This window comes from Mastigoproctus giganteus, chromosome 3 (assembly GCF_048544385.1).
Source record: "Mastigoproctus giganteus isolate SK-2022 chromosome 3, ASM4854438v1, whole genome shotgun sequence".
In the NCBI taxonomy this organism is placed as follows: Eukaryota; Metazoa; Arthropoda; class Arachnida; order Uropygi; family Thelyphonidae; genus Mastigoproctus; species Mastigoproctus giganteus.
Window position 1 is genome coordinate 2919690 of NC_143577.1, and position 27763 is coordinate 2947452.

At 38.8% G+C, this 27763-nt stretch overlaps 1 protein-coding gene across 1 annotated transcript in view; it reads right to left on the bottom strand.

Moving 5' to 3' along the window:
* The window catches only part of LOC150087615 (complement factor B-like), a 286583-nt gene that overhangs the window by 149118 nt on the left and 109702 nt on the right, over window positions 1-27763 (bottom strand). Inside the window, exons 9-10 of the mRNA XM_090369826.1 lie at window positions 15423-15733; window positions 615-747 (exon numbers count right to left, since the gene is read on the bottom strand). Of these exons, the coding sequence (XP_090225952.1) occupies window positions 615-747; window positions 15423-15733 (444 nt within the window). The remainder of the gene's footprint in view (window positions 1-614; window positions 748-15422; window positions 15734-27763) is intronic.

Here is a 27763-nt window from a genome sequence, read left to right on the forward strand (position 1 = left end):
GTCCGCGTTACTTGTTTTAACCAGCAGTCCGAATTCGCTCATTTTATTGACGACACTTCTAACGTTACTGTATAAACAATTAAGATTTACTGTTCTTGTATATTTAACAACCCTTGAAGTTTTTTAGGCTCTCTTCCCTGATATTAGCGGCTCACGTGAAACATTTCTGCCCCCAAAACATCTAGATAATACGTCCAGTTGGGGGTAACAGATAAGAACTCTTAAGGTATGTGCAAGAGTTACTTTGACCAATATTATCAGATAAACGCGTGTCAGTATTACCCACATCCCCCCTAACTAGCAGTTTCCCTGAACCTTTAAGGTATCCTCAATAAACCAATATGCCAACATACTACACCTATATCCAATGCAATGGCTTCTACAACATCATATCTGGCTACCTATTAGAAATCAAAAATATCATTCATATAAAGAAAACATAGGAATTTAATATTTTTTGATTCCTTTCCTATTTCTATATTTTTCCTTTTTCTATATTCTTTCTCCAAAACAAACAAATGCATCATTGCATTAACTTTACATGAGTCTGTGCTACAAATAAGTTAACAAACAAACAAATAAATCAATATTACAAAAACCACACTTTTCATTACCTGAAAATTCAATTCTATCTAAAGCATCTAATACTTCTTCAGTAGTGCTGTATTCAACTGGATAAAATTCTATGCTTGCTTTAGAACTAAATTTGATTGCTCCAACTCTTGCACCATCTTCAGACACACCCATCTGGAATTTTGATTACAAAAATATAAATAAAAATTGTGATTAATTATTCATGTGGAGACTAATGAAATTAAGTACACACACACACACACACACACACACACACACACACACACACACACACACACACACACACACACACACACACACACACACACACACACACACACACACACACACACACTTTTATCAGCACAATCCATACTTGTAGGTAAAAGAAATCCATTTTATAGAGATAGGGTACATTTGAACAAATGTATTGCAAGGCTTTTGCCAGTATCATTGAGGATACCTTAAAAGTTTGGGGGTACTGCTAGTTGGAGGGGAGGCAGAGGAATATAACATTTATCTGATGATATAGGTCAAAGTAGCATTTGCATGCATCTCAAGAATTCTTGTTTGTTGTTGTTGCAACAATTGATATTCTGATGAGCAGAAAGCTAATGCTAGGGGAAACAAGCATAAAGAATTTTAAGGAATGTGTCAGGATAGTAAATTATGTAAGAACACTTAATCTTAACTGTGTATACAGTAATTTCAGGATTGTCATCAATAAGATAAGTAAATTCGAACTCTGGTTACAACAATACTGGAAACAGGGAATGGTAAATTTCACTATGGTATGTTTGAAGAAGTTTGGGGAAAATAAAAAGGGTAGTGGGGTCGTGCTTATTATCAAAAGCATCCTGAATGTGACAAAAGCTTTCTCAGATTTAGAGGATTAGATTCTTAGATTCTGTGTGGTGTGTGAGTTAGTTGGAAGAAAACATATAAGAGTGGAAATATATATTGTAAAGATTGTGAGAATTATGATGAGAGCTTCTAGATGCAAAAGGAATGAGTGAGGTAAGTATGAATATCTTATTATGGAGACACCTCATTGCCTGACCCCCGAGTGCCAAACAGTAGTGCCCAAGTGATCTTTTGTGCGATATATAGAGTAAGAGTGCTCTTTCTCAGCAGATTCATTATATTTATTTTCCACTATCTTTTCTTCCTGTTTTTTCTCAAGTGATTCTTTTAAAAGGTTCCAAGTAGGAATCCAGAAAGGAAATTCACTTTTCTTTCCTTGTATATATATTTATATAAACTGTACTAACTCAACTAACTTTCTCAACCACTTTGTCACTGATGGCACCACTCCTGCCTACATGTGGTAGGGCCGGTAACCTAGGAGAAGAAAATCACTCTCTTGGACATAAATAGACATATTACTTATGGATCTCATGATCCAGATCCTCAAACAGATGACATAAATGCATCTAAGGCAAAAAGGCAGAAAAAAGAAGAGGAACTGAAAACCTGCTTATATTTCATGATAATGAAATAGATAAAAATATAGTTGCTAAAAACAACTAGCATTCTTGGTAAAAGGAAGAGATCATTCAGGAACTAAGTGATAAAATAAACAAATAAATTCTAAAAGGATAGTCATTAAGAAAGAGTGAATACTTGGATAGTCATTCTTACATTTAAAACACCAATTCTATCAACTGTTAAAGCTGGATATTTAAAGTGTAAAATTCAACCTTATATTTCAAAACCCAGTCTGGTACTTAAATGGCAAAAATTTGCAATTTAAGTACCAACTGCAATATGAGCTGCCACAGATTCTAGGGTAGTTCATAATTGGATGGACCTCAACAAAATGTTAGAATTAATAAGAACAGTTATTCCTCAAAGTGCAGGAGACTCTGCCTCCTGCACTTGGAACTCCCACCTCTACGGTACATGATATAATTTGAAAATTTTGGCAAGACTTGTGGTGACAACTGCAAGGTGATAGGCAACAGGTGTATGCCTACAGAATGTCTTTTTTCTGTAGGCACACCTATGGGATTCAATTGAGCAAGTAAATCCTTTAAGTCATCATAATGACTGCTTAGTCCTATGTAGCTCCATTGTAAAATGTTATGCATTATTTAGTTTTAGCTGAAGATGATTCATCTGACTGTTTTTTGTATGAGGAGCATTTTTTCTGGTCTTATTTAGGGAAGATGGGGCATCCCATATCCATAGTGTCATTTGCATGAAGTTCTAGTATGGGGTGCCTCATAATCTGAATGTACATCCACTTCCAAACTGTTGGTGGGTGATTCGGTTTTCTCCCTGTATTTTAGTAATGTTCGATACTTTTGTGTCTTGTGAGACCATTGGAATATCAGTTGGGATGCTAATTGGAGTGTAGGTTGCTTCGCTGGTTTTAGTTTAAAATGTGTCTTTCCCAGAGTCTGGTAGCATAGCTTTAATCCATTTAGCTAGAGGGGTGCTGGGGGGGGGTATTGATACAGCTGTTTGAGCTGCTGTTGAATGATAGCCTCAAGATGCATAAGAGCAATTGGGCATAGTCAACATAATTTGTCTGCATGCCTTAGGGTATGTGACTTTATGTTCTGTTTTGTATTATTGAATTTTCTTTCCTGTTTTCTATGGGTGGCTTCCTTTGCAGTTGAGGTTAAACAATCTGCTTGTGTATGCCCCTTGGAACCACAAAGAGGAAAAATGGCATCACCCCTACATGCCTGCTGGGAATGGTCATATTTCTGGCATTTAAAACAATGGTATTCAGGATGTAAAGCCAAATTCAGCAGTTTAAATAGCCAACTTTTACTGAGGATGGCAAATCTGGAGTGCTGAAATTAAAATGATGGATCAAGATGGAATGAGATTTTCATCTTTTTTAGTCATTCATTTGGTACTGATTATTCTTTGATTGCTGCATTCCTGAACTAATTCTTCTTCAGATAGTGTAAGTAGGTCCCACTCTGTGATAATAGCTTTCAGTGAATCAGGAGGTCTCTGGATTGAAGTCATTTCAACATTTTTGGTGATCCAGCAATGGATTCCAGATATCTTTGGATAAGCATGGTGATAACTTGCCCACAGTCTGGGTGGATAGAGAGTGTATCACCAGAAAGTTTGGCATGTTGCACTTTGCTTCCCTTCAAATGCTTTTAGGTTGGTTAGAGTCATTTTAATTTTAGATAACCAACGCACAGGTCCTGCAGGACATGCACACGGAACGGGACCTGCTCAAAACCATCATCAGCAGGAAATGCAAATACCTAGGTCACATAGCTAGGAACCAACAAAAATATCACCTACTACCACTCATCCTGGAGGGAAAGATAGAAGGCAAGAAACGCCCAGGCAGACCGAAAATGGCATGGCTAGATAACATCAACACCTGGCTTCACATGACAACAGCACAAATTCAACATGCAGCGCTAGACAGAGAACAATATCAAAACGAAGTCGCAAACGCCATTTGGCAACATTAAAGAAGAAGAAGAAGAGTCATTTTCATCAGACATTTAAACCCATGATTGCTTCTTTTTAACCCTGGGAGAGGAACTTCTTCCAGGTTACCGGCAACACCATATGGAGGCAGGAGTGGTACCAACCAGTGTCCAAGTGATCAGGAGCATAGGAGAGCAGTAAGTTGTAAGTGGGGGTTAGCAGTAATATTGCTAGCAGCTATAGCAGTGACATTGCTAATGAGGGAGGTAGTCAACGCTGTGAGAAGTCAGCAGTAACATTGTAAACGAAGCAGAATTTATGAAAAAAGTTAGTACTCATCCCTAGAGAAACACCAAAAATTGTACTAGAAATCGCTTGGAAACTACTGCTTGGCACCAATCATATGCAAATGTCAAAAACTGAATGGCTGAAAACATGGCAGAACCAGCTTCAATGATGAACAGCTCAATGAATATTTATCAACAGCAACCTTGCTATGAAACTATTAATAAATTTCAAGACAGTGATGAAATATCAATGATAATGAATAGTATCTGAAGAAGAATTAGTTCAGAAACACAGCAATCAGAAGGTAATCAGTACCTTCTGATTGCTGTGTTTCTGATGTTACCAAGAGAAAATTCTAAATGGGAAACACTCAAGGAATTAATCTTGGAAGCTACTAGGCTTTTCAAACCAACTAAGAAATACTGTTCAAGGTTTAGGCCTAAATGGATGCCAGACGAACTAATGTGACTCATGGCAGAGAAGAAAAATGCATGGGATGCATATAATCAGGCAACACAGAAGCCTATGGTATGCATAAGTTAGTCTGTAATCAAGTCACAAAGGAGGTTAGACAAGCAAAGGCAGATTAAAAGAAATATTTAGCAAAGGATGCAAAGAAAAACAGCAAAGACTTTACTTATACAAACTCAAGAAGGAAGGGGATCAATCAGGTTTGTCCACTTGATATCGATGGTTCGACTGTTGATTTTGCTCAGACAGCTGATAAACTGAACAATTATTTTGCATCTACATTCACACATGAGTAATTCTGTAGGGAAGTGGAGGACAGAAACTTATTAAACTCTAACAGGGAGCTTAATGATTTTTAATAATTCAGAGCAAAGTGGAGGAGAAATTGTTGAAGTTAAACATAACAAAGGTGCCTAGGGTGGATCTATCCAGTTATATTAAAGGAGATGGCAAAGTAAGTAACCAAACCCTTAGCCATAATTATGAGAGCAACCTTGGACTCAGGGGAAGGTCCCACGGGCTAGATGTGTGCAAATGTATCTCCAATTCACAAAAGGGGATCAAAGGATGACTTGAATAATTACAGACCTGTTAGTTTGACTTCTGTTCCAGGGAAAATAATGGAGTCACTGGTTAAAGAAGCATTGCAGGATCATCTAGACAAGACAGCAGTAATAATTCAGATACAGCATGGGTTTGTTAAGGAGAAGACTTTTGTATCATTATACAAAATTATATATTTGTCTTACCAATTTGATTGGATACTATGGCATGGTCACACAGGAACTGGATGCAAAAATTAATTTTGATATCATATACTTTGATTTCAGGAAAACTTTTGATACTGTTGCACATGGAGAAATACTGCAAATTGGAGCGTTATGGCATTAAGGGCAAGTTGCTACAATGGATAAAAGGATGGTTGAGTGGGAGAAGACAGAGAGTGGTAATCAATGGATACTGCTCTACGTCAACTAATGTTATTAGTAGTGTCCCTAAGGGTTCGATGTTGGGCCCATTGTCCTTTTGTATATTTATCAATGATATTGATGAAGATATATCAAGCTTGATGTCAGATGATACAAAGGTTGGCAGGGTTGTTAATGACAGTAATGATAGTATGCAACTGCAAAAGGATCCAGAAAAGTTGGATAGATAGATTGAGAAGTGGCAACTGAAATTTAACATTCACAAATGCAAAGTACTGCATATGGGTAGAAGTAACCCCCGTAGAAATGTACCAACTGTGTGGTACTACACTCAGGGAGGTAGAGAATGAAAAAGATCTAGGGATAATTGTGATGCGGGATATGAAGTTTTTTGAGCAGTGTATACTGGCTACCAGAGCAGGTCATGGGGTCTTGTTAATGATATACAGGAATTTCGATAGTAGTGATAAGTTGATTATCCCCCAAAAATTCTACCCCTTGTGCAAGGCTCAAGGGGTAGAATTTTTTTCAGCCTGGTCTGTACTTGTTAGCAGGAGAGACTGCTTCTACAGGGGCAGGATACACTTAAATAGAAAGGGTGCAAGAATGTTTGTTGATGCTATCGAGGCAGTGTTAGGTGGGTCGGAAAACTGCTAGATTGGGGGGATACAAGGACTAATAGATTAATAGTAGCCACTGGCAGAGGTGAAACAATTCTTGCACTGCTTCTGTTGGAATGAGTAGCAGCTTGGAAGATAACATGCAGGATATTTCAGACTGTTGGAAGTCATTGGGGTACAAGTAAACACATGGGTTGTGTTAGGGTAGCTAAGAAAAAGAACAGGTGCATGTATACTTGCGTGTACATCAGTGCTAGGAGTTTGGTAAATAAATTTGATGAATTTGAGGTATTACTCAAAGCATCAAAGGCGGATAATGTTGCGATAGCAGACACGTGGTGTCACACAGATATAAGGAATGCAGAACTGGAATTTGGGGAGTACAATGTCTACAGAAAGGATAGACAGGATAGGAAGGGAGGAGGGGTTATGCTATTAGTTAAGAAACACATAAAATCCAAGGAAGTGAAGCCAGTCGACATCGCTGGACAGGGCAGTGTCGAGTCAGTTTCGTCTGACATAAGCATTGGGAGATCAAAATTGAGAGTAGGAGTGTGCTATAGCCTTAATGACTCTGATGAGTATAATAAGAAACTGTACAGGGAAATAGAGTGGGCCAGTAAATCAAAGAGTCTTATAATAGGAGATTTTAATTTCCCAGATATTGAATGGAATTTGTGGGTTGGTCACTCACACACTAGCAAGGCTTTTATGGATTTATTGGATGATTGTTTTCTAAATCAGCATGTTCGGGAGGCAACTAGAGGGAGCAATACTCTTGATTTGATTATCAGTAGTGATTCTTCATGCATTAAGAATCTGCAGGTAAATGAACCACTAGGTGGCAGTGATCACAGTGTGCTGAAGTGAAATTTACTCAAAGAGGTAACTACCATTAGGGGTAAAGGGAAGGGTTATTGCTTTCGTAAAGGCGACTACGATGGTCTGAGACAGTATTTAAATCCTATACAGTGGGACCAACTGATGATGTTACCAACAGCAAACTCAAAATGGGAAGCATTCAAAGAACTTAACTTGGAAGCTACTAGGCTTTACATATCAACTAAGAAATATTGTTCAAGGTTCAGGCCTAAATGGATGTCAGATGATCTAATGAGACATATAGCAGAGAAGAAAAATGCATGGGATACATATAAATTAACATGTGACACAGAAGCTTATGATAGATATAAGTTGATCTGTAACCAAGTTACAAAGGAGGTTAGCCAGGCGAAGGCAGATTACGAGAAATTTTGGCAAGGGATGCAAAGAAAAACAGCAAGGAGTTCTTTACTTATGTAAATTCTAGAAGGAAGGGGATGAATCAGATTGGTCCACTTGATATCGATGGTTCAACTGTTCATGATCCTGCTCAGGTAGCTAACAAACTAAATCAATATTTTGAATCTACATTCGCACATGAGGAGTTATTTAGGAAGGGGAATGCCATAGATGAAGTAAACACTGGCAGTGAGCTAGACAATCTTGTGTTAATTGAGTGTAAAGTGGAGGAAAAATTGTTGAAGATAAATACAAGAAAGGCACCTGGGGTGGATGGGATCTATCCAGTTATATTAAAAGAGGCAGCAAAGGAAGTAAGCAATCCGTTAGCCGTAATTATGAGAGCTTCCTTGGACTCAGGGGAGGTACCCACAGACTGGAGATGTGCAAATGTGACCCCAATTCACAAAGGAGGATCAAAGGTTGACACAAGTAATTATAGACCTGTGAGTTTAACTTCTGTTCCCAGAAAATTAATGGAGGCACTGGTTAAAGAAGCACTGCAGGATCATCTAGACAAGACTTCAGTTATAGCTCGGACACAGCATGGTTTTGTTAAGGGTAAGTCTTGCCTGACCAATTTGATTGGATACTATGATGCAGTCACAAAAGAACTGGATGCAGGGAATAACTTTGATATTATATACTTCGATCTTAGAAAGGCTTTTGATACTGCTGCACATGGAAGACTGCTGCACAAATTGGAGCAGCGTGGAATTGGAGGCAAATTGCTGCTATGGATATAGGGATGGTTGAGGGGGAGAAGACAGAAAGTGGTAATCAATGGACACTGCTCATCGTGGACTAATGTTATCAGTGGAGTCCCTCAGGGTTCAGTATTGGGTGCATTATTGTTTTCTGTATTTATAAATGACATTGATCATGTACATCAAGCTTAATGTCCAAGTTTGCAGTCGATACGAAGGTTGGCAGGGTTGACAAGGACACTACTGACACTATGCTGCTGCAACAGGATCTGGAAAGGTTGAGCAGATGGGCTGAGAGGTGGCAAATGAAGTTTAACATTGACAAATGTAAAATACTACATATGGGAAACAGCAAACCCAGAGCAACGTATCAACTCTGGTGGTACTACACTGACAGTGGTAGAGAATGAAAGGGACCTGGAGGTGGTTGTACAGGCAGATATGAAGTTCTCTGATTAATGCAGATGGGCTCCAAGAGTAGCTCAAGGTGTATTGTCAATGATATATAGGAATTTTTCTAGCAGGGATAAGGAGGTGATTATTCCCTTGTATAAGGCAATGATCAGGCCACACCTAGAGTACTGTATACAGGCCTGGAGGCGTTTTTCAAGAAGAATGTAGAGCTGCTGGAACGAATACAGAGAAGGGCAACAAGATTAATGAATGGAACAAAGGGGTGCTCTTACGAAGAAAGGCTTACGTTTTGCAAATTACAGTTTCTGGAGACTAGGCACCAGTGAGGGTGATTGATGGATTGATTTGGTAGTTGTTGGCGCATCGGCTTCTGTGGCCATATTGCACCTCCCAAGGTTTTTGCAGTACTTTGATCCAAGCCCGAGGCGGGAATCGAATCCACGACCTTTGGGTTGCCGAGCAGGTACTTTACCCACTCGGCTAGCCCGGTCGGCATCCAATGTTGTGAAAGTTTAGCATTAGCATTAGCATTAGTAGAGGCATTTGATGCAAGAAAGCAAGCTTATGCAGCATCAGCCAAAAAAAAAAAAAAAAAAAAAAAAAACCCACTTCACCCCTCTGTTCTTTCAAAATACCTGTCCAGCTGAGCCTTAAACTTATTTAGGCTATCAACCTCCACTACAAGGGATGGAAGTCTGTTCCACCAACCAACCACCCGCTGACTAAAGGCAAATTTCCGCACGTCTATCTTACATCTGTCTTTCCTCAATTTGAATTTATGCCCTCTCAGGTGATTAATCTGAGCTAGAGGAAGAATCACATCAGCATTGAGCATGCTCAAACCATTCAAGGCTTTATACACCTCTATCAGATCACCTCGCTGATGCCTAGTCTCCAGATAATGTAATTTGCAAAACTTAAGCCTTTCTTCGTAAGAGCACCCCTTTGTTCCATTCACTAATCTTGTTGCCTTTCTCTGTACTCATTCCAGCAGCTCTATATCCTTCTTGAAATGAGGCCTCCAGACCTGTATACAGTACTCTAGGTGTGGCCTGACTATTGCCTTATACAAGGGAATAATCACCTCCTTATCCCTGCTGGAAAAATTCCTGTATATCATTGACAATACTCCATGAGCTACTCTTGCAGCCCATCTGCACTGCTCAGAGAACTTCATATCTGCCTGCACAATCACCCCGAAGTCCCTTTCATTCTCTACCACTATCAGTGTAGTACCACAGAGTTGATATGTTGCTCTGGGGTTGCTGTTTCCCATGTGTAGTACTTTACATTTGTCAATGTTAAACTTCATTTGTCACCTCTCAGCCCATCTGCTCAACCTTTCCAGATCCTGTTGCAGCAGCATAGTGTCAGTAGTGTCCTTGACAACCCTGCCAACCTTTGTATCGTCTGCAAACTTGGACATTAAGCTTGATATACCATCATCAATATCATTTATAAATACAGAAAACAATAATGGACCCAACACTGAGCCCTGAGGGACTCCACTAATAACATTAGTATACGATGAGCAGTGTCCGTTGATTACCACTCTCTGTCTTCTCCCCCTCAACCACCCCTTTATCCATAGCAGCAATTTGCCTCCAATGTCACACTGCTCCAATTTGTGTAGCAGTCTTCCATGTGCAACAGTATCAAAAGCCTTTCTAAGATCCAAGTATATAATATCAAAGCTATTCCCTGCATCCAGTTCTTTTGTGACTGCATCATAGTATCCAATCAAACTGGCCAGGCAAGACTTCCCCTTAACAAAGCCATGCTGTGTCCGAGCTATAACTGAAGTCTTGTCTAAATGATCCTGCAGTGCTTCTTTAACCAGTGCCTCCATTAATTTTCCGGGAACAGAAGTTAAGCTCACAGGTCTATAATTACTTGTGTCAGCCTTTGAACCTCCTTTGTGAATTGGGGTCACATTTGCACATTTCCAGACTATGGGTACCTCCCCTGAGTCCAAGGAAGCTCTCATAATTATGGCTAAGGGTTTGCTTACTTCCTTTGCTGCCTCCTTTAATATAACTGGATAGATCCCATCCACCCGGGTGCCTTTCTTGTGTTTATCTTCAACAGTTTCTCCTCCACTTTACTCCCAGTTATTTCAAGATTCTGTAGCTTATTGCTAGAGTTGAATACACCTCTGGCATTCCCTTCGCTGAATAACTCCTCATGTGTGAATGTCGATGCAAAATATTCATTTAGTTTGTTAGCTACCTGAGCAGGATCATCAACAGTTAACCCATCAATATCAAGTGGACCAATCTGATTCATCCCCTTCCTTCTAGAATTTACATAAGTAAAAACTCTTTGCTGTTTTTCTTTGCATCCCTTGCCAAGGATTTCTCGTAATCTGCCTTCGCCTGCCTAACCTCCTTTGTAACTTGGTTGCATATCAACTTGTATCTATCATAGGCTTCTGTGTCATGTGTTAATTTGTAAGTATCCCATGCATTTTTCTTCTCTGCCATTTGCCTCATTAATTCATCTGACATCCATTTTGGCCTAAACCTTGAACAATATTTCTTAGTTGGTATGTAAAGCCTAGTAGCTTCCAAGATAAGTTCTTTGAATGCTTCCCATTTTGAATTTGCTGTTGGTAACATCATCAGTTGGTCCCACTGTATAGAATTTAAATACTGTCTCAGTCCATCGTAGTCGCCTTTACGGAAGCAATAACCCTTCCCTTTACCCCTAATGGTAGTTACCTCAGCATGGTTTTGTTAAGGGGAAGTCTTGCCGGACCAATTTAATTGGATACTATGATGCAGTCACAAAAGAACTGGATGCAGGGAATAACTTTGATATTATATACTTGGATCTTAGAAAGGCTTTTGATACTGTTGCACATGGAAGACTGCTACACAAATTGGAGCAGTGTGACATTGGAGACAAATTGCTGCTATGGATAAAGGGGTGGTTGAGGGGGAGAAGACAGAGAGTGGTAATCAATGGACACTGCTCATCATGGACTGATGTTATTAGTGGAGTCCCTCAGGGCTCAGTGTTGGGTCCATTATTGTTTTCTGTATTTATAAATGATATTGATGATGGTATATCGGGCTTAATGTCCAAGTTTGCAGACGATACAAAGGTTGGCAGGGTTGTCAAGGACACTACTGACACTATGCTGCTGCAGCAGGATCTGGATAGGTTGAGCAGATGGGCTGAGAGGTGGCAAGTGAAGTTTAACATTGACAAATGTAAAGTACTACACATGGGAAACAGCAACCCCAGAGCAACGTATCAACTCTGTGGTACTACACTGACAGTGGTAGAGAATGAAAGGGACTTGGGGGTGGTTGTGCAGGCAGATATGAAGTTCTCTGAGCAGTGCAGACGGGCTGCAAGAGTAGCTCATGGAGTATTGTCAATGATATACAGGAATTTTTCCAGCAGGGATAAGGAGGTGATTATTCCATTGTATAAGGCGATGGTCAGGCCACACCTAGAGTACTGTGTACAGGTCTGGAGGCCTCATTTCAAGAAGGATGTAGAGCTGCTGGAACGAGTACAGAGAAGGGCAACAGGATTAGTGAATGGAACAAAGGGGTGCTCTTACGAAGAAAGGCTTAAGTTTTGCAAATTACAATGTATGGAGACCAGGCACCAGCGAGGTGATCTGATATAGGTGTATAAAGCCTTGAATGGTTGAAGCATGCTCAATGCTGATGGGATTCTTCCTCTAGCTCAGAAAAATCACCTGAGAGGGCATAAATTCAAATTGAGGAAAGACAGATGTAGGATAGACGTGCGGAAATTTGCCTTTAGCCAGCGGGTGGTTGGTTAGTGGAACAGACTTCCATCCCTTGTGGTGGAGGTTGATAGCCTAAATAAGTTTAAGGCTCAGCTAGACAGGTATTTTGAAAGAACAGAGGGGTGAAGTGGAAGTAGGTTTTTTTTTTTTTTTTTTGGCTGATGCTGCATAAGCTCGCTTTCTTGCATCAAATGCCTCTACTAATGCTAATGCTAATGCTAAAATGTAGATGCAAAATACTCATTTAGTTTGTTAACCACCTGAGCAGGATGATCAACAGTTGAACCATCAATATCCAGTGGACCAATCAGATTCATCCCTTTGCTTCTAGAGTTTACATAGGTAAAGAACTCTTTTCTGTTTTTCTTTGCATCCTTTGCCAAGGATTTCTCATAATCTGCCTTGGCTGCCTAATCTCCTTTGTGACTTCGTACAGACCAGCTTATATTTATCATAGGTTTCCATGTCACCCATTAATTTATATGTATCCTGTGCATTTTTCTTCTCTGCCACATGCCTCATTAGTTGATCTGACATCCATTTAGGCCTAAACCTTGAACAATATTTCTTAATTGGTATGTAAAGCCTAGTAGCTTCCAAGATAAATTCTTTGAATGCTTCCCATTTTCAATTTGCTGTTGGTAACATCATCAGTTGTTCCCACCGTATAGAATTTAAATACTGTCTCAGACCACCATAGTCACCTTTAAGAAAGCAAAAACCCTTCCCTTAACCCCTGATGGTAGTTACCTCTTTGAGTAAATCCCACTTTAGCACACTGTGACCACTGCCACCTAGTGGTTCCTTTATCTGCAGATTCTTAATGCATGAAGAATCACTACTGATAATCATATCAAGAGTATTACTCCCTCTAATTGCCTCCCGAACATGTTGATGTAGAAAATAATCATCCAATAAATCCCCAAAAGCTTTGCTAATGTGTGAGTTACCAACCCACAATTTCCAGTCAATATCTGGGAAATTAAAATCCCCCATTATAAGACTCTCTGATTTACTGGCCCACTTTATTTCCCTTTACAGTTTCTTATACTCAGAGTCATTAGGCCTATAACACACTCCTACTCTTAATTTTGATCTCCCAATGCTTATGTCACACCAAACTGACTCGATACTGCACTGTCCCGCGATGTTGACTGGCTTCACTTCCTTGGATTTTATGTGTTTCTTAACTAATAGCGTAACCCCTCCTCCTTTCTGTCCTGTCTATCCTTCCTGTACACATTGTACTCCCCAAATTCCAGTTCTGCATTCTTTATATGTGTGTGACACCACATCTCTGATATCCCAACAATATCTGCCTTTGATTTTCTGAGCAATACCTCAAATTCGTCAAATTTATTTACCAAACTCCTAGCACTGGTGCACATGCAAGTATACATACACCTGTTCCTATTCTTAACTACCCTAACACAACCCATGTGTTCACTTGTACCGCAATGACTCCCAGCAGTCTCTAAAATTCCCTGCATCTTGTTTTCCAGGCTGCTACTCATTCCAATAGAAGCAGTGCAAGAATCACTTTCACCTCTCTTAATGGCTACTGGTAATCTATTAGTCCTTGTATCCCTCCAAGCTAGCTGTTTTCCAACCCACTTAACACTGCCTCGATAGCACCAGCAAATATTCTTGCACCCTTTCTATTTAAGTGTATCCCATTCCTGTAGAAGCAGTCTCTCCTGTTAACAAGTACAGACCAGTCTTGTTATACCCTGAAGTTATACCCAGATTTAGTCTTGTTATACACTGAAGGGGGTCATAAGAATTTCATCCATGCTGCCTCCAGTCTCTATCTCTGCATTAAAGCCCTATTTTCACTTCCATATTTTAAGGGTTGCTTTTCATGTGCTTATTACTATATTACTTTTAATATTAGTGAAGGTTAAAACTCACATAATTTATAAAATTATAAAGTCAAAAAATAGGATCAAAATTACAGTGTCAAAAATTATATAATTTATAATTAAACTTTTGTTGCAGCAGGAAAAAAATTGTTCATGCAACCTCTATTACTCATACTCCTCCCACCGTTGGAATGTACATAACAGCTGCCTCAGATTTTCACCAGAGTATCAACTTCAACCATCCAGGAAGGCAGTTTATTTGCATTTGATAACACACTGAGTAAAGATAAGCTTTCTTAGATTCAGTTTATTAGTGTTTAACTGCAATTATGCAGTGTACAGACACAGTTCATATTGTTCATATTGTGTTCATACATTAGGAATTTTGAATATGATATATTCCTTTACATATATTCAAACATTTCTCACTTGTCAGATTACTGTAATCTATTTTGTGGAAAAAAAATAAATTTCCTTTATGAAAATTATACTCCTTCTCTTTATGTCTGAGGAAAGATCTTTAGGTATGGCCCACATTAATACACTTTGATCACTACCTGCTAATAGTGCCATAATGAACAATTCTCAATTTTGCCCCAGTTGAATACTTACTAAATATAAAATGAAGAATATTGTTCCTCCCATGTTGCATGTAACTTTCTTATATAAAAGCGGTCAGCTAAAACAATCCAGAAATATATTGCTTGCATGTAAGTGACCCAAAGGTAATTTCCAGTCTATCTGTCCCAGTCCAGAAATAAAATCCTCATGATAATATTCATGTGTGCTTTCCCACTCCATTTGCCTGCATAATTTTTCATCGTATTCAAAACACTCATTTTGTTTTTAACACACCTTCAATCTCCTTCTTGCTTTCCCATCATTAATATCACATCAGATTGACTAATAAAATCATAACAGTTCTCATTTATTGGATATGCTCTTCTTGAATATGTCTGCTTTACAATTAAAAGTAGGTTCCCCTTCCTCTTTCTATCGTGTATTTTTACACATCATATTTTCACATATATTTATGAATGGGTTGTTTGTATTCAAAATGTAACTAAAAAGTACTCTAGAATAGTCAAAATACTTACTTTTTTAACCAAAGCTTTAGAAAAACTAATGCCAATGTCAAAGTTCTGTTTCCCTACACTGCCAGATGCATCATATATGAAATACAGAACTATTCTTCCTGGGTAATGCAAGTCTAATGCTCTTTCTCTATTAGAGAATGGAACACCATTCCGTGCCATCATTGTGCCATTCTCTGTTATAAAAAACTCACCAGTAAGATGAAGTTCTTCAAGATATGTCTTGAACTTAGTTGCCTGTTCTTCCTGTTTTTCTTCCAGGGCCAATTTCAAAAGAAGACTAACATCTTGTTTATTATCAAAATCATATTGTCCTGTATAGAATAAAATATATATTAATACATCTATCATAATAATTTGCTTGAGGTTTCCATTTCAGAGGATCTAGATATATCATTACACTATGTTTAAAACTCATACCCAACCTAATAGTGTTTCTAAAGAAATTGGCAATAAACACTATTTCAAGAATGAAATACTATTTTTTTTAACATTCTAAATAATATTAAACAAAACCAACATTTTTTCAGAGAGAGAGCTTGGATTGCTTGGATTGGATATTTTACTGGCGCATCAGCTTCTATGGCTATAATGCGCCAAACTTATGATTTATGGCTTATTCAATGATGTCTTTTGTTATGAATTTTATATCAAATTATAGTAGTTAATCCGTTTGAGAAACTGGAAGACTTCGGATATATATTAGATTTATCTGACAATATTGTTCTTAATGAAAATGTGTCCATTCCTTTTAAGGATTTAAAGGTAATCTGACGCTGTCGTGTGAAGTTAGGGCAGTCAAGTAGGATATGTTGGATCGTTTGCACTGTTTGACAGTCGGAGCACTGCGGCGGAGATTCGGCTCGGAGTAGATAGGAGTGGGTAACATTGGTGTGTCCTATTCTTAATCTGCTCAGTATAACTTCTTCTTGTCTGTTGGTTCTTCTACTGGTTTTCCATTGTTGTAACAGCGGTTTTATCTGTAATAATTTGTTACCAGCCTGTTCCTGCCATTTTTGTTGCCACTGCTTTTCGCCACTATTTCGAATTGTAGTCAGAGAGAGAGAGAGAGAGAGAGAGAGAGAGAGAGAGAGAGAGAGAGAGAGAGTGAGTAATTATTGGATGATAGAGAGAACATACATGTGCCACACATTAAATATTAACATTAGCACTAGTAGAGGCATATGATGCAAGAAAGCAAGCTTATGCAGAATCAGCCAAAAAAAAAAAAAAACCCTTCCACTTCAACCCCTCTGTTCGTTCGAAATACCTGTCCAGCTGAGCCTTAAATTTATTTAGGCTATCAACTTCCACAACAAGGGATGGAAGTCTGTTCCACCAACCAACTACCCACTGGCTAAAGGCAAATTTCCGCACATCTATCCTACATCTGTCTTTCCTCAATTTGAATTTATGCCCTCTCAGGTGATTATTCTGAGCAAGAGGCAGTATCCCATCAGCATTGAGCATGCTCAAACCATTCAAGGCTTTGTACACCTCTATCAGATCATCTCGTCGATGCCTAGTCTCCAGACACTGTAATTTGCAAAACTTAAGCCTTTCTTCGTAAGAGCAACCCTTCGTTCCGTTCACTAACCTTGTTGCCCTCCTCTGTACTCGTTCCAGCAGCTCTACATTCCTTCTTGAAATGAGGTTTCCAGACCCTGAGTACTGTATACAGTACTCAAGGTGCGGCCTGACCATTGCCTTATACAAGGGAATAATCACCTCCCTATCCCTGCTAGAAAAATTCCTGTATATCATTGATAAGACACCATGGGTTACTCTTGCAGCCCGTCTGCACTGCTCAAAGAACTTCATATCTGCCTGCACAATTACCCCCAGGTCATTTTCATTCTCTACCACTGTCAGTGTAGTACCACAGAGTTGATATGCTGCTCTGTTGCTGTTTCCCATATGTAGTATTTTACATTTGTCAATGTTAAACATCATTTGCCACATCTCAGCCCATCTGCTCAACCTTTCCAGATCCTGTTGCAGCAGCATAGCGTCAGTAGCGTCCTTAACAACCCTGCCAACCTTTGTATACCATCATCAATATTATTTATAAATACAGAAAACAACAATGGACCCAACACAGAGCCCTGAGGGACTCCACTAATAACATTAGTCCACGAAAAGCAGTGTCCATTAATTACCACTCTCTGTCTTCTGCCAGTCAACCATCCCTTTATCCATAGCAACAATTTGCCACTAATGCCACAATGCTCCAATTTGTGCAGCAGTCTTCCATGTGCAACAATATCAAAAGCCTTTCTAAGATCCAAATATATAATATCAAAGTTATTCCCTGCATCCAATTCTTTTGTGACTGCATCATAGTATCCAATCAAATTGGTCAGGCAAGACCTTCCCTTAACAAAACCATGCTGTGTCTGAGCTATAACTGAATTCTTGTCAAGATAATCCTGCAGTGCTTCTTTAACCAGTGCTTCCATTAATTTTCCTGGAACAGAAGTTAAACTCAAAGGTCTATAATTACTTGTGTCAGCCTTTGATCCTCCTTTGTGAATTGGGGTTACATTTGAACATCTCCAGTCTGTGGGTACCTCCCCTGAGTCCAAGGAAGCTCTCATAATTACGGCTAACGGATGGCTTACTTCCTTTGCTGCCTCCTTTAATATAACTGGATAGATCCCATACATCCCAGGTGCCTTTGTTGTATTTATCTTCAACAATTTCTCCTCCACTTTACTCTCAATTATTACAAGATCATCTAGCTCACTGCCAGTGTTTACTTCATCTATGGCATTCCCCTTCCTGAATGACTCCTGATGTGGGAATGTAGGTGCAAAATATTGATTTAGTTTGTTAGCTACCTGAGTAGGATCATGAACAGTTGAACCATAGATATCAAGTGGACCAATCTGGTTCATTCCCTTCCTTCTAGAGTTTACATAAGTAAAGAACTCCTTGCTGTTTTTTTTTTGCATCCCTTGCCAAAGATTTCTCGTAATCTACCTTCGACTACCTAACCTCCTTTGTAACTTGGTTACAGATCAACTTATATCTATCATAGGCCTCTGTGTCACATGTTAATTTATATGTATCCCATGCATTTTTCTTCTCTGCCATATGTGTCATTAGTTCATCTAACATTCATTTAGGCCTAAACCTTGAACAATATTTCTTAGTTGGTATGTAAAGCCTAGTAGCTTCCAAGATAAGTTCTTTGAAAGCTTCCCATTTTGAGTTTGCTGTTGGTAACATCATCATCAGTTGGTCCCACTGTATAGAATTTAAATACTGTCTCAGACCATCATAGTTGCCTTTACGAAAGCAATAACCCTTCCCTTTACGGTAGTTACCTCCTTGAGTAAATCCCACTTCAGCACACTGTGATCACTGCCACTAGTGGTTCCTGTATCTGCAGATTCTTAATGCATGAAGAATCACTACTGATAATCAAATCAAGAGTATTGCTCCCTCTAGTTGCCTCCCGAAAATGCTGATTTAGAAAACAGTCATCCAATAAATCAACAAAATACCTTGCTAGTGTATGAGTGACCAACCCACAAATTCCAGTCAATATCTGGAAAATTAAAATCCCCCATTATAAGACTGATTTACTGGCCTACTCTATTTCCCTGTACAGTTTCTTATTATACTCATCAGAGTGATTAGGTCTATAGCACACTCCTACTCTCAATTTTGATCTCCCAATGCTTATGTCACACCAAACTGACTCAGCACTGCACTGTCCTGCGATGTCGACTGGCTTCACTTCCTTGGATTTTATGTGTTTCTTAACTAATAGCATAACCCCTTCTCGTTTCCTATCCTGTCTATCCTTTCTGTAGACGTTGTACTCCTCAAATTACAGTTCTGCATTACTTATATCTGTGTGACACCACGTCTCTGATATCCCAACAATATCCGCCTTTGATGCTTTGAGCAATACCTCAAATTCATCAAATTTATTTACCAAACTCCTAGCATTAGTTTACACGCAAGTATACATGCACCTGTTCTTTTTCTTAGCTGCCCTAACACAACCCATGTGTTTACTTGTACCCCAATGACTCCCAGCAGTCTCTGAAATATCGTGCATCTTATTTTCCAAGCTGCTGCTCATTCCAATAGAAGCAGTGCAAGAGTCACTTTCACCTCTGCCAGTGGCTACTGTTAATCTATTAGTCCTTGTATCCCCCCCAATCTAGCAGTTTTCTGGCCCACCTAACACTGCCTCGATAGCATCAGCAAACATTCTTGCACCCTTTCTATTTAAGTGTATCCCACCCCTGTAGAAGCAGTCTCTCCTGCTAACAAGTACAGACCAGGCTGAAAAAAATTCTACCCCTTGAGCCTTGCACAATCTTTCCAGGGCCGAATTGATCGACAGGGCTCTCATCATATACTCCCTCCTATCATGTCTGGGCAGAATTGCAGACACTTTCAAATTCAACCCTAATTCACGGCTTTTTTTCAACATATACTGTAGACTAGCTGTTCCTGAAGTATGGGGCATGCCCCATACTTCTGGTACAGCTAATCTCATTTTTCATTTATTTCTATTATTCATATTTTATTCCTTTGAGATTAAATATATTTGAAGTATATATTAATTTATAAAAGTATGTCTATTCATATCTAAATTTTATGTCAAATTTGTTTATTTGCACTTATTCTGGGTGGGAGGCATGTGAAATTTATGAAAAAAATTAAGGGGACTTAAGGTATAAAAGTCTAGGAACCTGCTGTAGGCCATTTTAGAGGATATGACATCACAGTCACTGGATTTTCATGAACAGAGTGAAAAATTACTCTCAACTAAACCTTACAACGTGACCAGCATGAGCCATTCTCAAGGGCCGCAGGTCTCAGATACAAGAAGCTTCCACGGTTCAAATTAACAAAAGCTTATAAGAAAAAAGGAAAATCTAATTTAAAGGGATACTTCCAAAAACACAGCAGGTAATATGAAAACATTTGAACAATGGTTTAACTAATGTGAAATTATGAAGAAACCTGCATCAACATATATTATATTAGTAATGAAAACAAATAAGAGTTAAAAGTACTTTAAGAATAATTGACTACAAGAATCAGTGGTGGAAAAGTAATTTAATGACACATCTTATGTAAATTTGAACAGGTTTAAAAATTTCAAGAACACATCAATAAGCCATTCGTTTATCATGAAACTAAGAAAGTAAACTAAATTAAATATCTAAATAAATTTATAAATTATGAATTAAACATGTATTTTATGTATTGGATTAAACAACAGTAATAAAAACTTGTAAAAATAGAACACGAATGAAAATAAAATGAAGCAACAAAAGGGCACCTCATACAGGTGCCTTTTTATTGCAGGTCTCACCAAGCTGAGTTGCCTATCTTTGGTCTCTTTAAAAAAAAAAGCCTGATGATAGTGGTCCTAAATTATGAAAATTAGAAAAATCAGTCATCCTAGAATTAATCATTCAGGTCGTTGTGTTTGCTGGAGCAACAGATGCTGTGATGTGGTTTTAATGCACCTTACACAGTTTGCTCTCTAAAGTCATCTTCTATCATACTCTTGTTTACTTTATGAGGTCATATAGCTCGGACACAGCATGGTTTTGTTAAGGGGAAGCCTTGCCTGACCAATTTGATTGGATACTATGATGCAGGGAATAACTTTGATATTATATACTTGGATCTTAGAAAGGCTTTTGATACTGTTGCACATGGAAGACTGCTGCACTAATTGGAGCAGTGTGGAGGTAAGTTGCTGCTATGGATAGAGGGGTGGTTAAGGGGGAGAAGACAGAGAGTGGTAATCAATGGACACTGCTCATCGTGGACTAATGTTATTAGTGGAGTCCCTTAGGATTCAGTATTCGGTCCATTATTGTTTTCTGTATTTATAAATGATACTGATGATGGTATATTAAGCTTGATGGTATATCAAGCTTAATGTCCAAGTTTGCAGACGATACGAAGGTTGGCAGGGTTGTCAAGGACACTACTGACACTATGCTGCTGCAACAGGATCTGGAAAGGTTGAGCAGATGGGCTGAGAGGTGGCAAATGAAGTTTAACATTGACAAATGTAAAGTACTATATATGGGAAACAGCAACCCCAGAGCAACGTATCAACTCTGTGGTACTATACTGACAGTGGTAGAGAATGAAAGGGACCTGCGGGTGGTTGTGCAGGCAGATATAAAGTTCTCTGAGCAGTGCAGATGGGCTGCAAGAGTAGCTCATAGTGTATTGTCAATGATATACAGGAATTTTTCTAGCAGGGATAAGGAGGTGGTTTAACATTGACAAATGTAAAGTACTAATATGGGAAACAGCAACCCCAGAGCAACGTATCAACTCTGTGGTACTATACTGACAGTGGTAGAGAATGAAAGGGACCTGGGGGTGGTTGTGCAGGCAGATATGAAGTTCTCTGACAAGTGCAGATGGGCTGCAAGAGTAGCTCATAGCGTATTGTCAATGATATATAGGAATTTTTCCAGCAGGGATAAGGAGGTGATTATTCCATTGTATAAGGCAATGGTCAGGCCACACCTGGAGTACTGTATACAGGCCTGGAGGCCTCACTTCAAGAAGGATGTAGAGCTGCTGGAATGAGTACAGAGAAGGGCAACAAGATTAGTGAATGGAACAAAAGGGTGCTCTTATGAAGAAAGGCTTAAGTTTTGCAAATTACAGTGTCTGGAGACTAGGCACCGGCGAGGTAATCTGATAGAGGTGTATAAATCCTTGAATGGTTTGAGCATGCTCAATGCTCAATGGGATTCTTCCTCTTGCTCAGAATAATCACCTGAGAGGACATAAATTCAAATTGAGGAAAGACAGATGTAGGATAGATGTGCGGAAATTTGCCTTTAGCCAGCGGGAGGTTGGTTGGTGGAACAGACTTCCATCCCCTGTCATCGAAGTTGATAGCCTAAATAAGTTTAAGGCTCAGCTGGACAGGTATTTTGAACGAACAGAGGGGTGAAGTGTAAGTGGTTATTTTTTATTTATTTTTATTTATATATATATTTTTTTGGCTGATGCTGCATAAGCTTGCTTTCTTGCATCAAATGCCTCTACTAATACTAATGCTAATATTTTGTGAAGAAAAGTTTTTGCTGTCTAACTTTGATGTCCTACAATTAGTTTATTAGCATTCGTATTCGTAGAGGCATATGACGCAAGAAAGTAAGCTTATGCAGCATCAGCCAAAACAAAAAAAAAAAAAAAAACACTTTCCATTTCACCCATCCATTTGCTCCAAAGGTTTGTCCAGTTCTGGAATTTACTTGCCATCAAGTTCCACAATAACAGATGGAAGTTTGTTCCAGCAATCAACCACCCACTGTCTAAAGGAAAATTTCTGCACAGGTAGTAGTAGTAGTAGTGGCATGTGGTGCAAGAAAGCAAGTATATGAGCTTATGCAGCATCAGCCAAAAAAAAAATCACCCGCTGGCTAAAGGCAAATTTCCGCACATCTATTCTACATTTGTCCTTTCTTAATTTGAATTTATGCCCCCTTAGGTTCGTAATTTGAACAAGAGAAAGGATCCCATCAGAATTCAGCGAGCCCAACCCATTCAAGGCCTTATATACCTCAATCAAATCACAGCGCAGGTGCCTAGTCTCCACCCACTGCAATTTGCAGAATTTAAGCCTCCCTTGATAAGAGGATCCCTTCATTCCCCTCACCAATCTTGTTGCCCTTCTCTGAACACGCATGAGCAAATCTACATCCTTCCTAAAATGAGGCCTCCAGACCAGTACGCAGTACTCAAGGCATGGCCTGACCATTGCCTTATACAGAGGGACAATCACCTCCTTTTCCCTGCTAGCAAAATTCCGATATATATCATTGAAAAAACCTCATGACCTGCCCTGGCAGTCTGTCTGCATTGCTCAGAAAACTTCATATCTCACTGCACAATTACTCCAAGGTCTTTTTCATTTTCTACCAGCTTAAGTGTAGTACCACACAGTTGGTATGTTTCTCTCGTGTTACTTCTATCCATATGCAGTTCTTTGCATTTGTCAAGGTTAAACTTCAGTTGCCATTTCTTAGCCCATCTGCCCAAATTATCTAGATCCTGTTGCAGTAGCACACTGCCATTACTGTCATTAACAACCCTGCTAACCTTTGTATCATCTGCAAACTTCGACATTAAGCCTGATATACCTTCATCAATATCATTGATAAATATACAAAACAACAGTGGACCCAACACCGAACCCTGTGGGACTCCACTAATAACATTAATCTAGGAAGAGCAGCACCCATTGAGTCCACGAAGAGTAGCACCCATAGTAGTAATCAATGGCTATTCTTGGCCTAATGTTATTAGTGGAGTCCCCAAGGGTTTGGTGTTGAGCCTTTTGTTGTTTAGTTTATTTATCAATGATATTGATGAATGTATATAAAGCTTAATGTCAAAGTTTACAGATGTACAACTGTTAGAGGCGGCTCCGTAGCCAGGTAGGCAGGAGCAGCAGTGCATAGCACACGCTTCTTGATTAGACCGGGGTTCGAGCCCATCACCACCAAATACGGAGGATGCGGAAAGGTCAGGGAATGACCAGCGCATATTCCCGGAGCAATATGGCAATAACAATTACTTTTATTTTAGCCATATTCACCTTTAGTCCAAAATCCTTACTAACTGTGCATAACTGATTAAGATTTTCCTCTAATTCTTTGGGATCGTGGCTTATGACCACAATGTCATCTGCAAATCGTAAATGGTTTAGGTACTCTTCGTTCACATTGAATCCTTTCTGCGACCAGTCTAATCTTCTGAAAGCTTCCTCAAGGGCAGCAGTAAACAGCTTCGGAGATATTGTGTCTCCTTGTCAAACTCCTTTCTCGATTTTAAATTTCCTACTGTCTTTGTCTAGTCTAATAAAGGAGGTAGCACTCTCATATATTTTCTTCAAAATCATAATATATTGGGTATCTATGCCTTGTCTTTCCAGTGCCCGAAACATTGCCTTAGACTGTATGGAGTCAAATGCCTTTTCATAATCCACAAATGCCAGGCATAATGGTGTTTTATATTCATTTGCTTTCTCCATTAGCTGTGATATTACGTGAAGGTGATCCATAGTTGAGAATCCTGTCCTAAAGCCAGCTTGCTCTTTCGGTTGATTCTCATCAAGTATTCTTTCTAATCTGTTAGTAATGACCCTTGTGAACAACTTGTAGATGTGGGATAACAAGCTAATTGGTCTATAATTTCCAATTTCTGATTTATCTCCTTTCTTATGCAGCAAAACTATGATTGCATTATTCCACTGCTGAGGCGTCACACCTTTTCTAATGCACTTTGTGAAGAGCCTTGCATGTTTTTGTGTTATGTCTCTTCCTCCCAATTTTAACAACTCTACAGTAACTTCATCTTCCCCCGGGGCTTTCTGATTCTTCATTTTCTTCAATGCATGTTCTAGTTCATCAGGAAGAATATCGGGTATGTCATATGTGTTGCTACTTTGCAATCCATCTTCCCCACTGCTGGCATCATTCCCTCGCTTCTTGTATAATTCTCTATAGTAGTCTTCTGCTATTTGAATTATACCTTCTCTGCTGTTTATAAGTACACCATCGCTATTCTTCAGTTTCAGTATCATTTGTCTTTCTGTATTACTGCTCATGGCTGCTGATTTAAATCCTTTGTTTTCCCTTAATGTTTGTTCTACTTTTCTTGTGTTAAATCTTCTTATGTTCTCTCTGAGTCTTTTTCTAATGGCTTTGCATAACTCAGTATACTCAATTTTCTCCCTGTCAGTGTTTTTCTTGCTCTTCATTTGTTGACTTCGGATCATCATGACAAGTGTTTCTTGACTAATTTTTTCTTCTTTGGATTTCTCTTTCCCTATAGGTTTCTTGGGGTTTATCACTTTCAGAAAGTTGTAGTATTCCTGGTCGATATCTTGGTCCCGAGCAGTCTGCAGAAGCTCAAACGTTTTCTTAAGTTCCAGTACATACTGCTTTTTCTCCTCCTCTGTTATCTCAAAGACCTTTGTATTATTTACTCGAGTCAGTTTTTTCCTTTCCTTTCCTACATCTTTATCAAGTGTACATCTTGCCATTCTGTGATCACTTCCAACATTTATCTTATTCAGGACGGTAACATCATTCACAATATATCTTCTGTTAGTGAGGATGAAGTCGATTTCATTAGTTGTTAATCCATTTGGACTCTTCCATGTCCACTTTCTGTTCACCCTTTTCTTGAAAAAAAGTGTTCATTACTGACAGTCCTCGAGATTCTGCAAATTCCACAAGTCTTTCACCTCTTTTATTTCTATCACCAATTCCAAAATTTCCTATAGTTCCTCTTTCTGCACTGTTTTGCCTTTTTCCAAGTTTAGCATTGAAGTCCACCATAATAATAATGTAGTGGGTTTTCTGGTCATCTAGAAGACTCAATTTCGGTGTACATTTCTTCAACCTCTTCATCATCATGGCTCGACGTCGGTGCATAAATCATTATAATCTTTAGCTTGTACCTCTTAGAAATCTTGAGTATTAGTCTTGACACCCTTGGTGATATAATTTTGAATTCGAAAATGTTGTTTTTAAAATCTTTATGGACCAGAAAGCCAACTCCACCTTCACTCCTTTCACTGTTTCCATTGGTGTACAGCAGATTTCCACTTGATAAACTTATAAGTGATTCATTTCTTCTTCTTGTTTCAGCCAAACCAATGATATTCCAATTCACATTTTCTAATTCCTTTTCCAGTTCTAATATCCTGTCTTGGGTTACTGTTATCCAAATGCAAAGTATTGCATATGGGTAGCAGTAACCCCAAAGAGGGTCTCAAGGATTGTCAGTAATGAACACTTTTTTCATGAAAAGGGTGAACAGAAAGTGGACGTGGAAGGGTCCAAATGGATTAACAACTAATGAAATCGACTTCATTATCACTAACAGAATATATATTGTGAATGATGTTACTGTCCTGAATAACGTAAATGTTGGAAGTGATCACAGAATGGTAAGATGTATACTTGATATAGATGTAGGAAAGGAAAGAAAAAAACTGACTCAAGTAAATAATGCAAAAGTCTTTGAGATAACAGAAGAGGAGAAAAAGCAGTATGTACTGGAACATAAGAACAAGCTTGAACTTCTGCAGACTGCTCAGGACCAAGATATCAATGAGGAATACTACAACTTTCTGAAAGTGATAAAGCCCAAGAAAACTATAGGGAAAATTAAATCCAAAGAAGAAAAAATTAGTCAAGAAACACTTGTTATGATAAACCGAAAGTGAAAAATGAAGAGCAAGATAAACACTGACAAGATAAAAATTGAGTATACTGAGTTATGCAAAGCCATTAGAAAGAGACTCAGAGAGGACATAAGAAGATTTAACACAAGAAAAGTAGAACAAACATTAAGGGAAAACAAAGGATTTAAATCAGCAGCCATGAGCAGTAATACAGAAAGACAAATGATGCTGAAACTGAAGAATAGCGATGGTGTACTTATAAACAGCAGAGAAGGAATAATTCAAATAGCAGAAGACTACTATAGAGAATTATACAATGAGCGAGGGAATCATACCAGCAGTGGGGAAGATGGACTGCAAAGTAGCAACACATACAACGTACCCGATACTCTTCCTGATGAGGTAGAACATGCATTGAAAAAAATGAAGAATTAGAAAGCCACGGAGGAAGATGAAGTTTCTGTAGAGTTGTTAAAATTGGGAGGAAGAGACATAATACAAAAACTGTCAAGGCTCTTCACAAAGTGCATTAGAAAAGGTGTGACGCCTAAGCAGTGGAATAATGCAATCACAGTTTTGCTGCATAAGAAAGGAGATAAATCAGGAATTAGAAATTATAGACCAACTATCTTATTATCGCACATCTACAAGTTGTTCACAAGGGTCATTACTAACAGATTAGAAAGAATACTTGATGAGAATCAACCGAAAGAGCAAGCTGGCTTTAGGACAGGATTCTCAACTATGGATCATATTCACATAATATCATAGCTAATGGAGAAAGCAAATGAATATAAAACACCATTATGCCTGGCATTTATGGATTATGAAAAGGCATTTGACTCCCTACAGCATAAGACAATGTTTCGGGGCGCCTCCATAGCCAGGTGGAAAGGAGCAGCAGTGCGTAGCACACTGCTGCTCCTTCGCACTGCTTCTTGATTAGACTGGGGTTCAAGCCCATCACCACCAAATACAGAGGATGCGGAAAGGTCAGGGAATGACCACCACATATCCTGGAGCAATATGGCCTTAGTTGCTAATGCCCCTAAAAACCAAAAAACAAACAAACAAGAAAACAAAACAAGCAATGTTTCAGGCACTGGAAGGACAAGGCATAGATACCCCACAT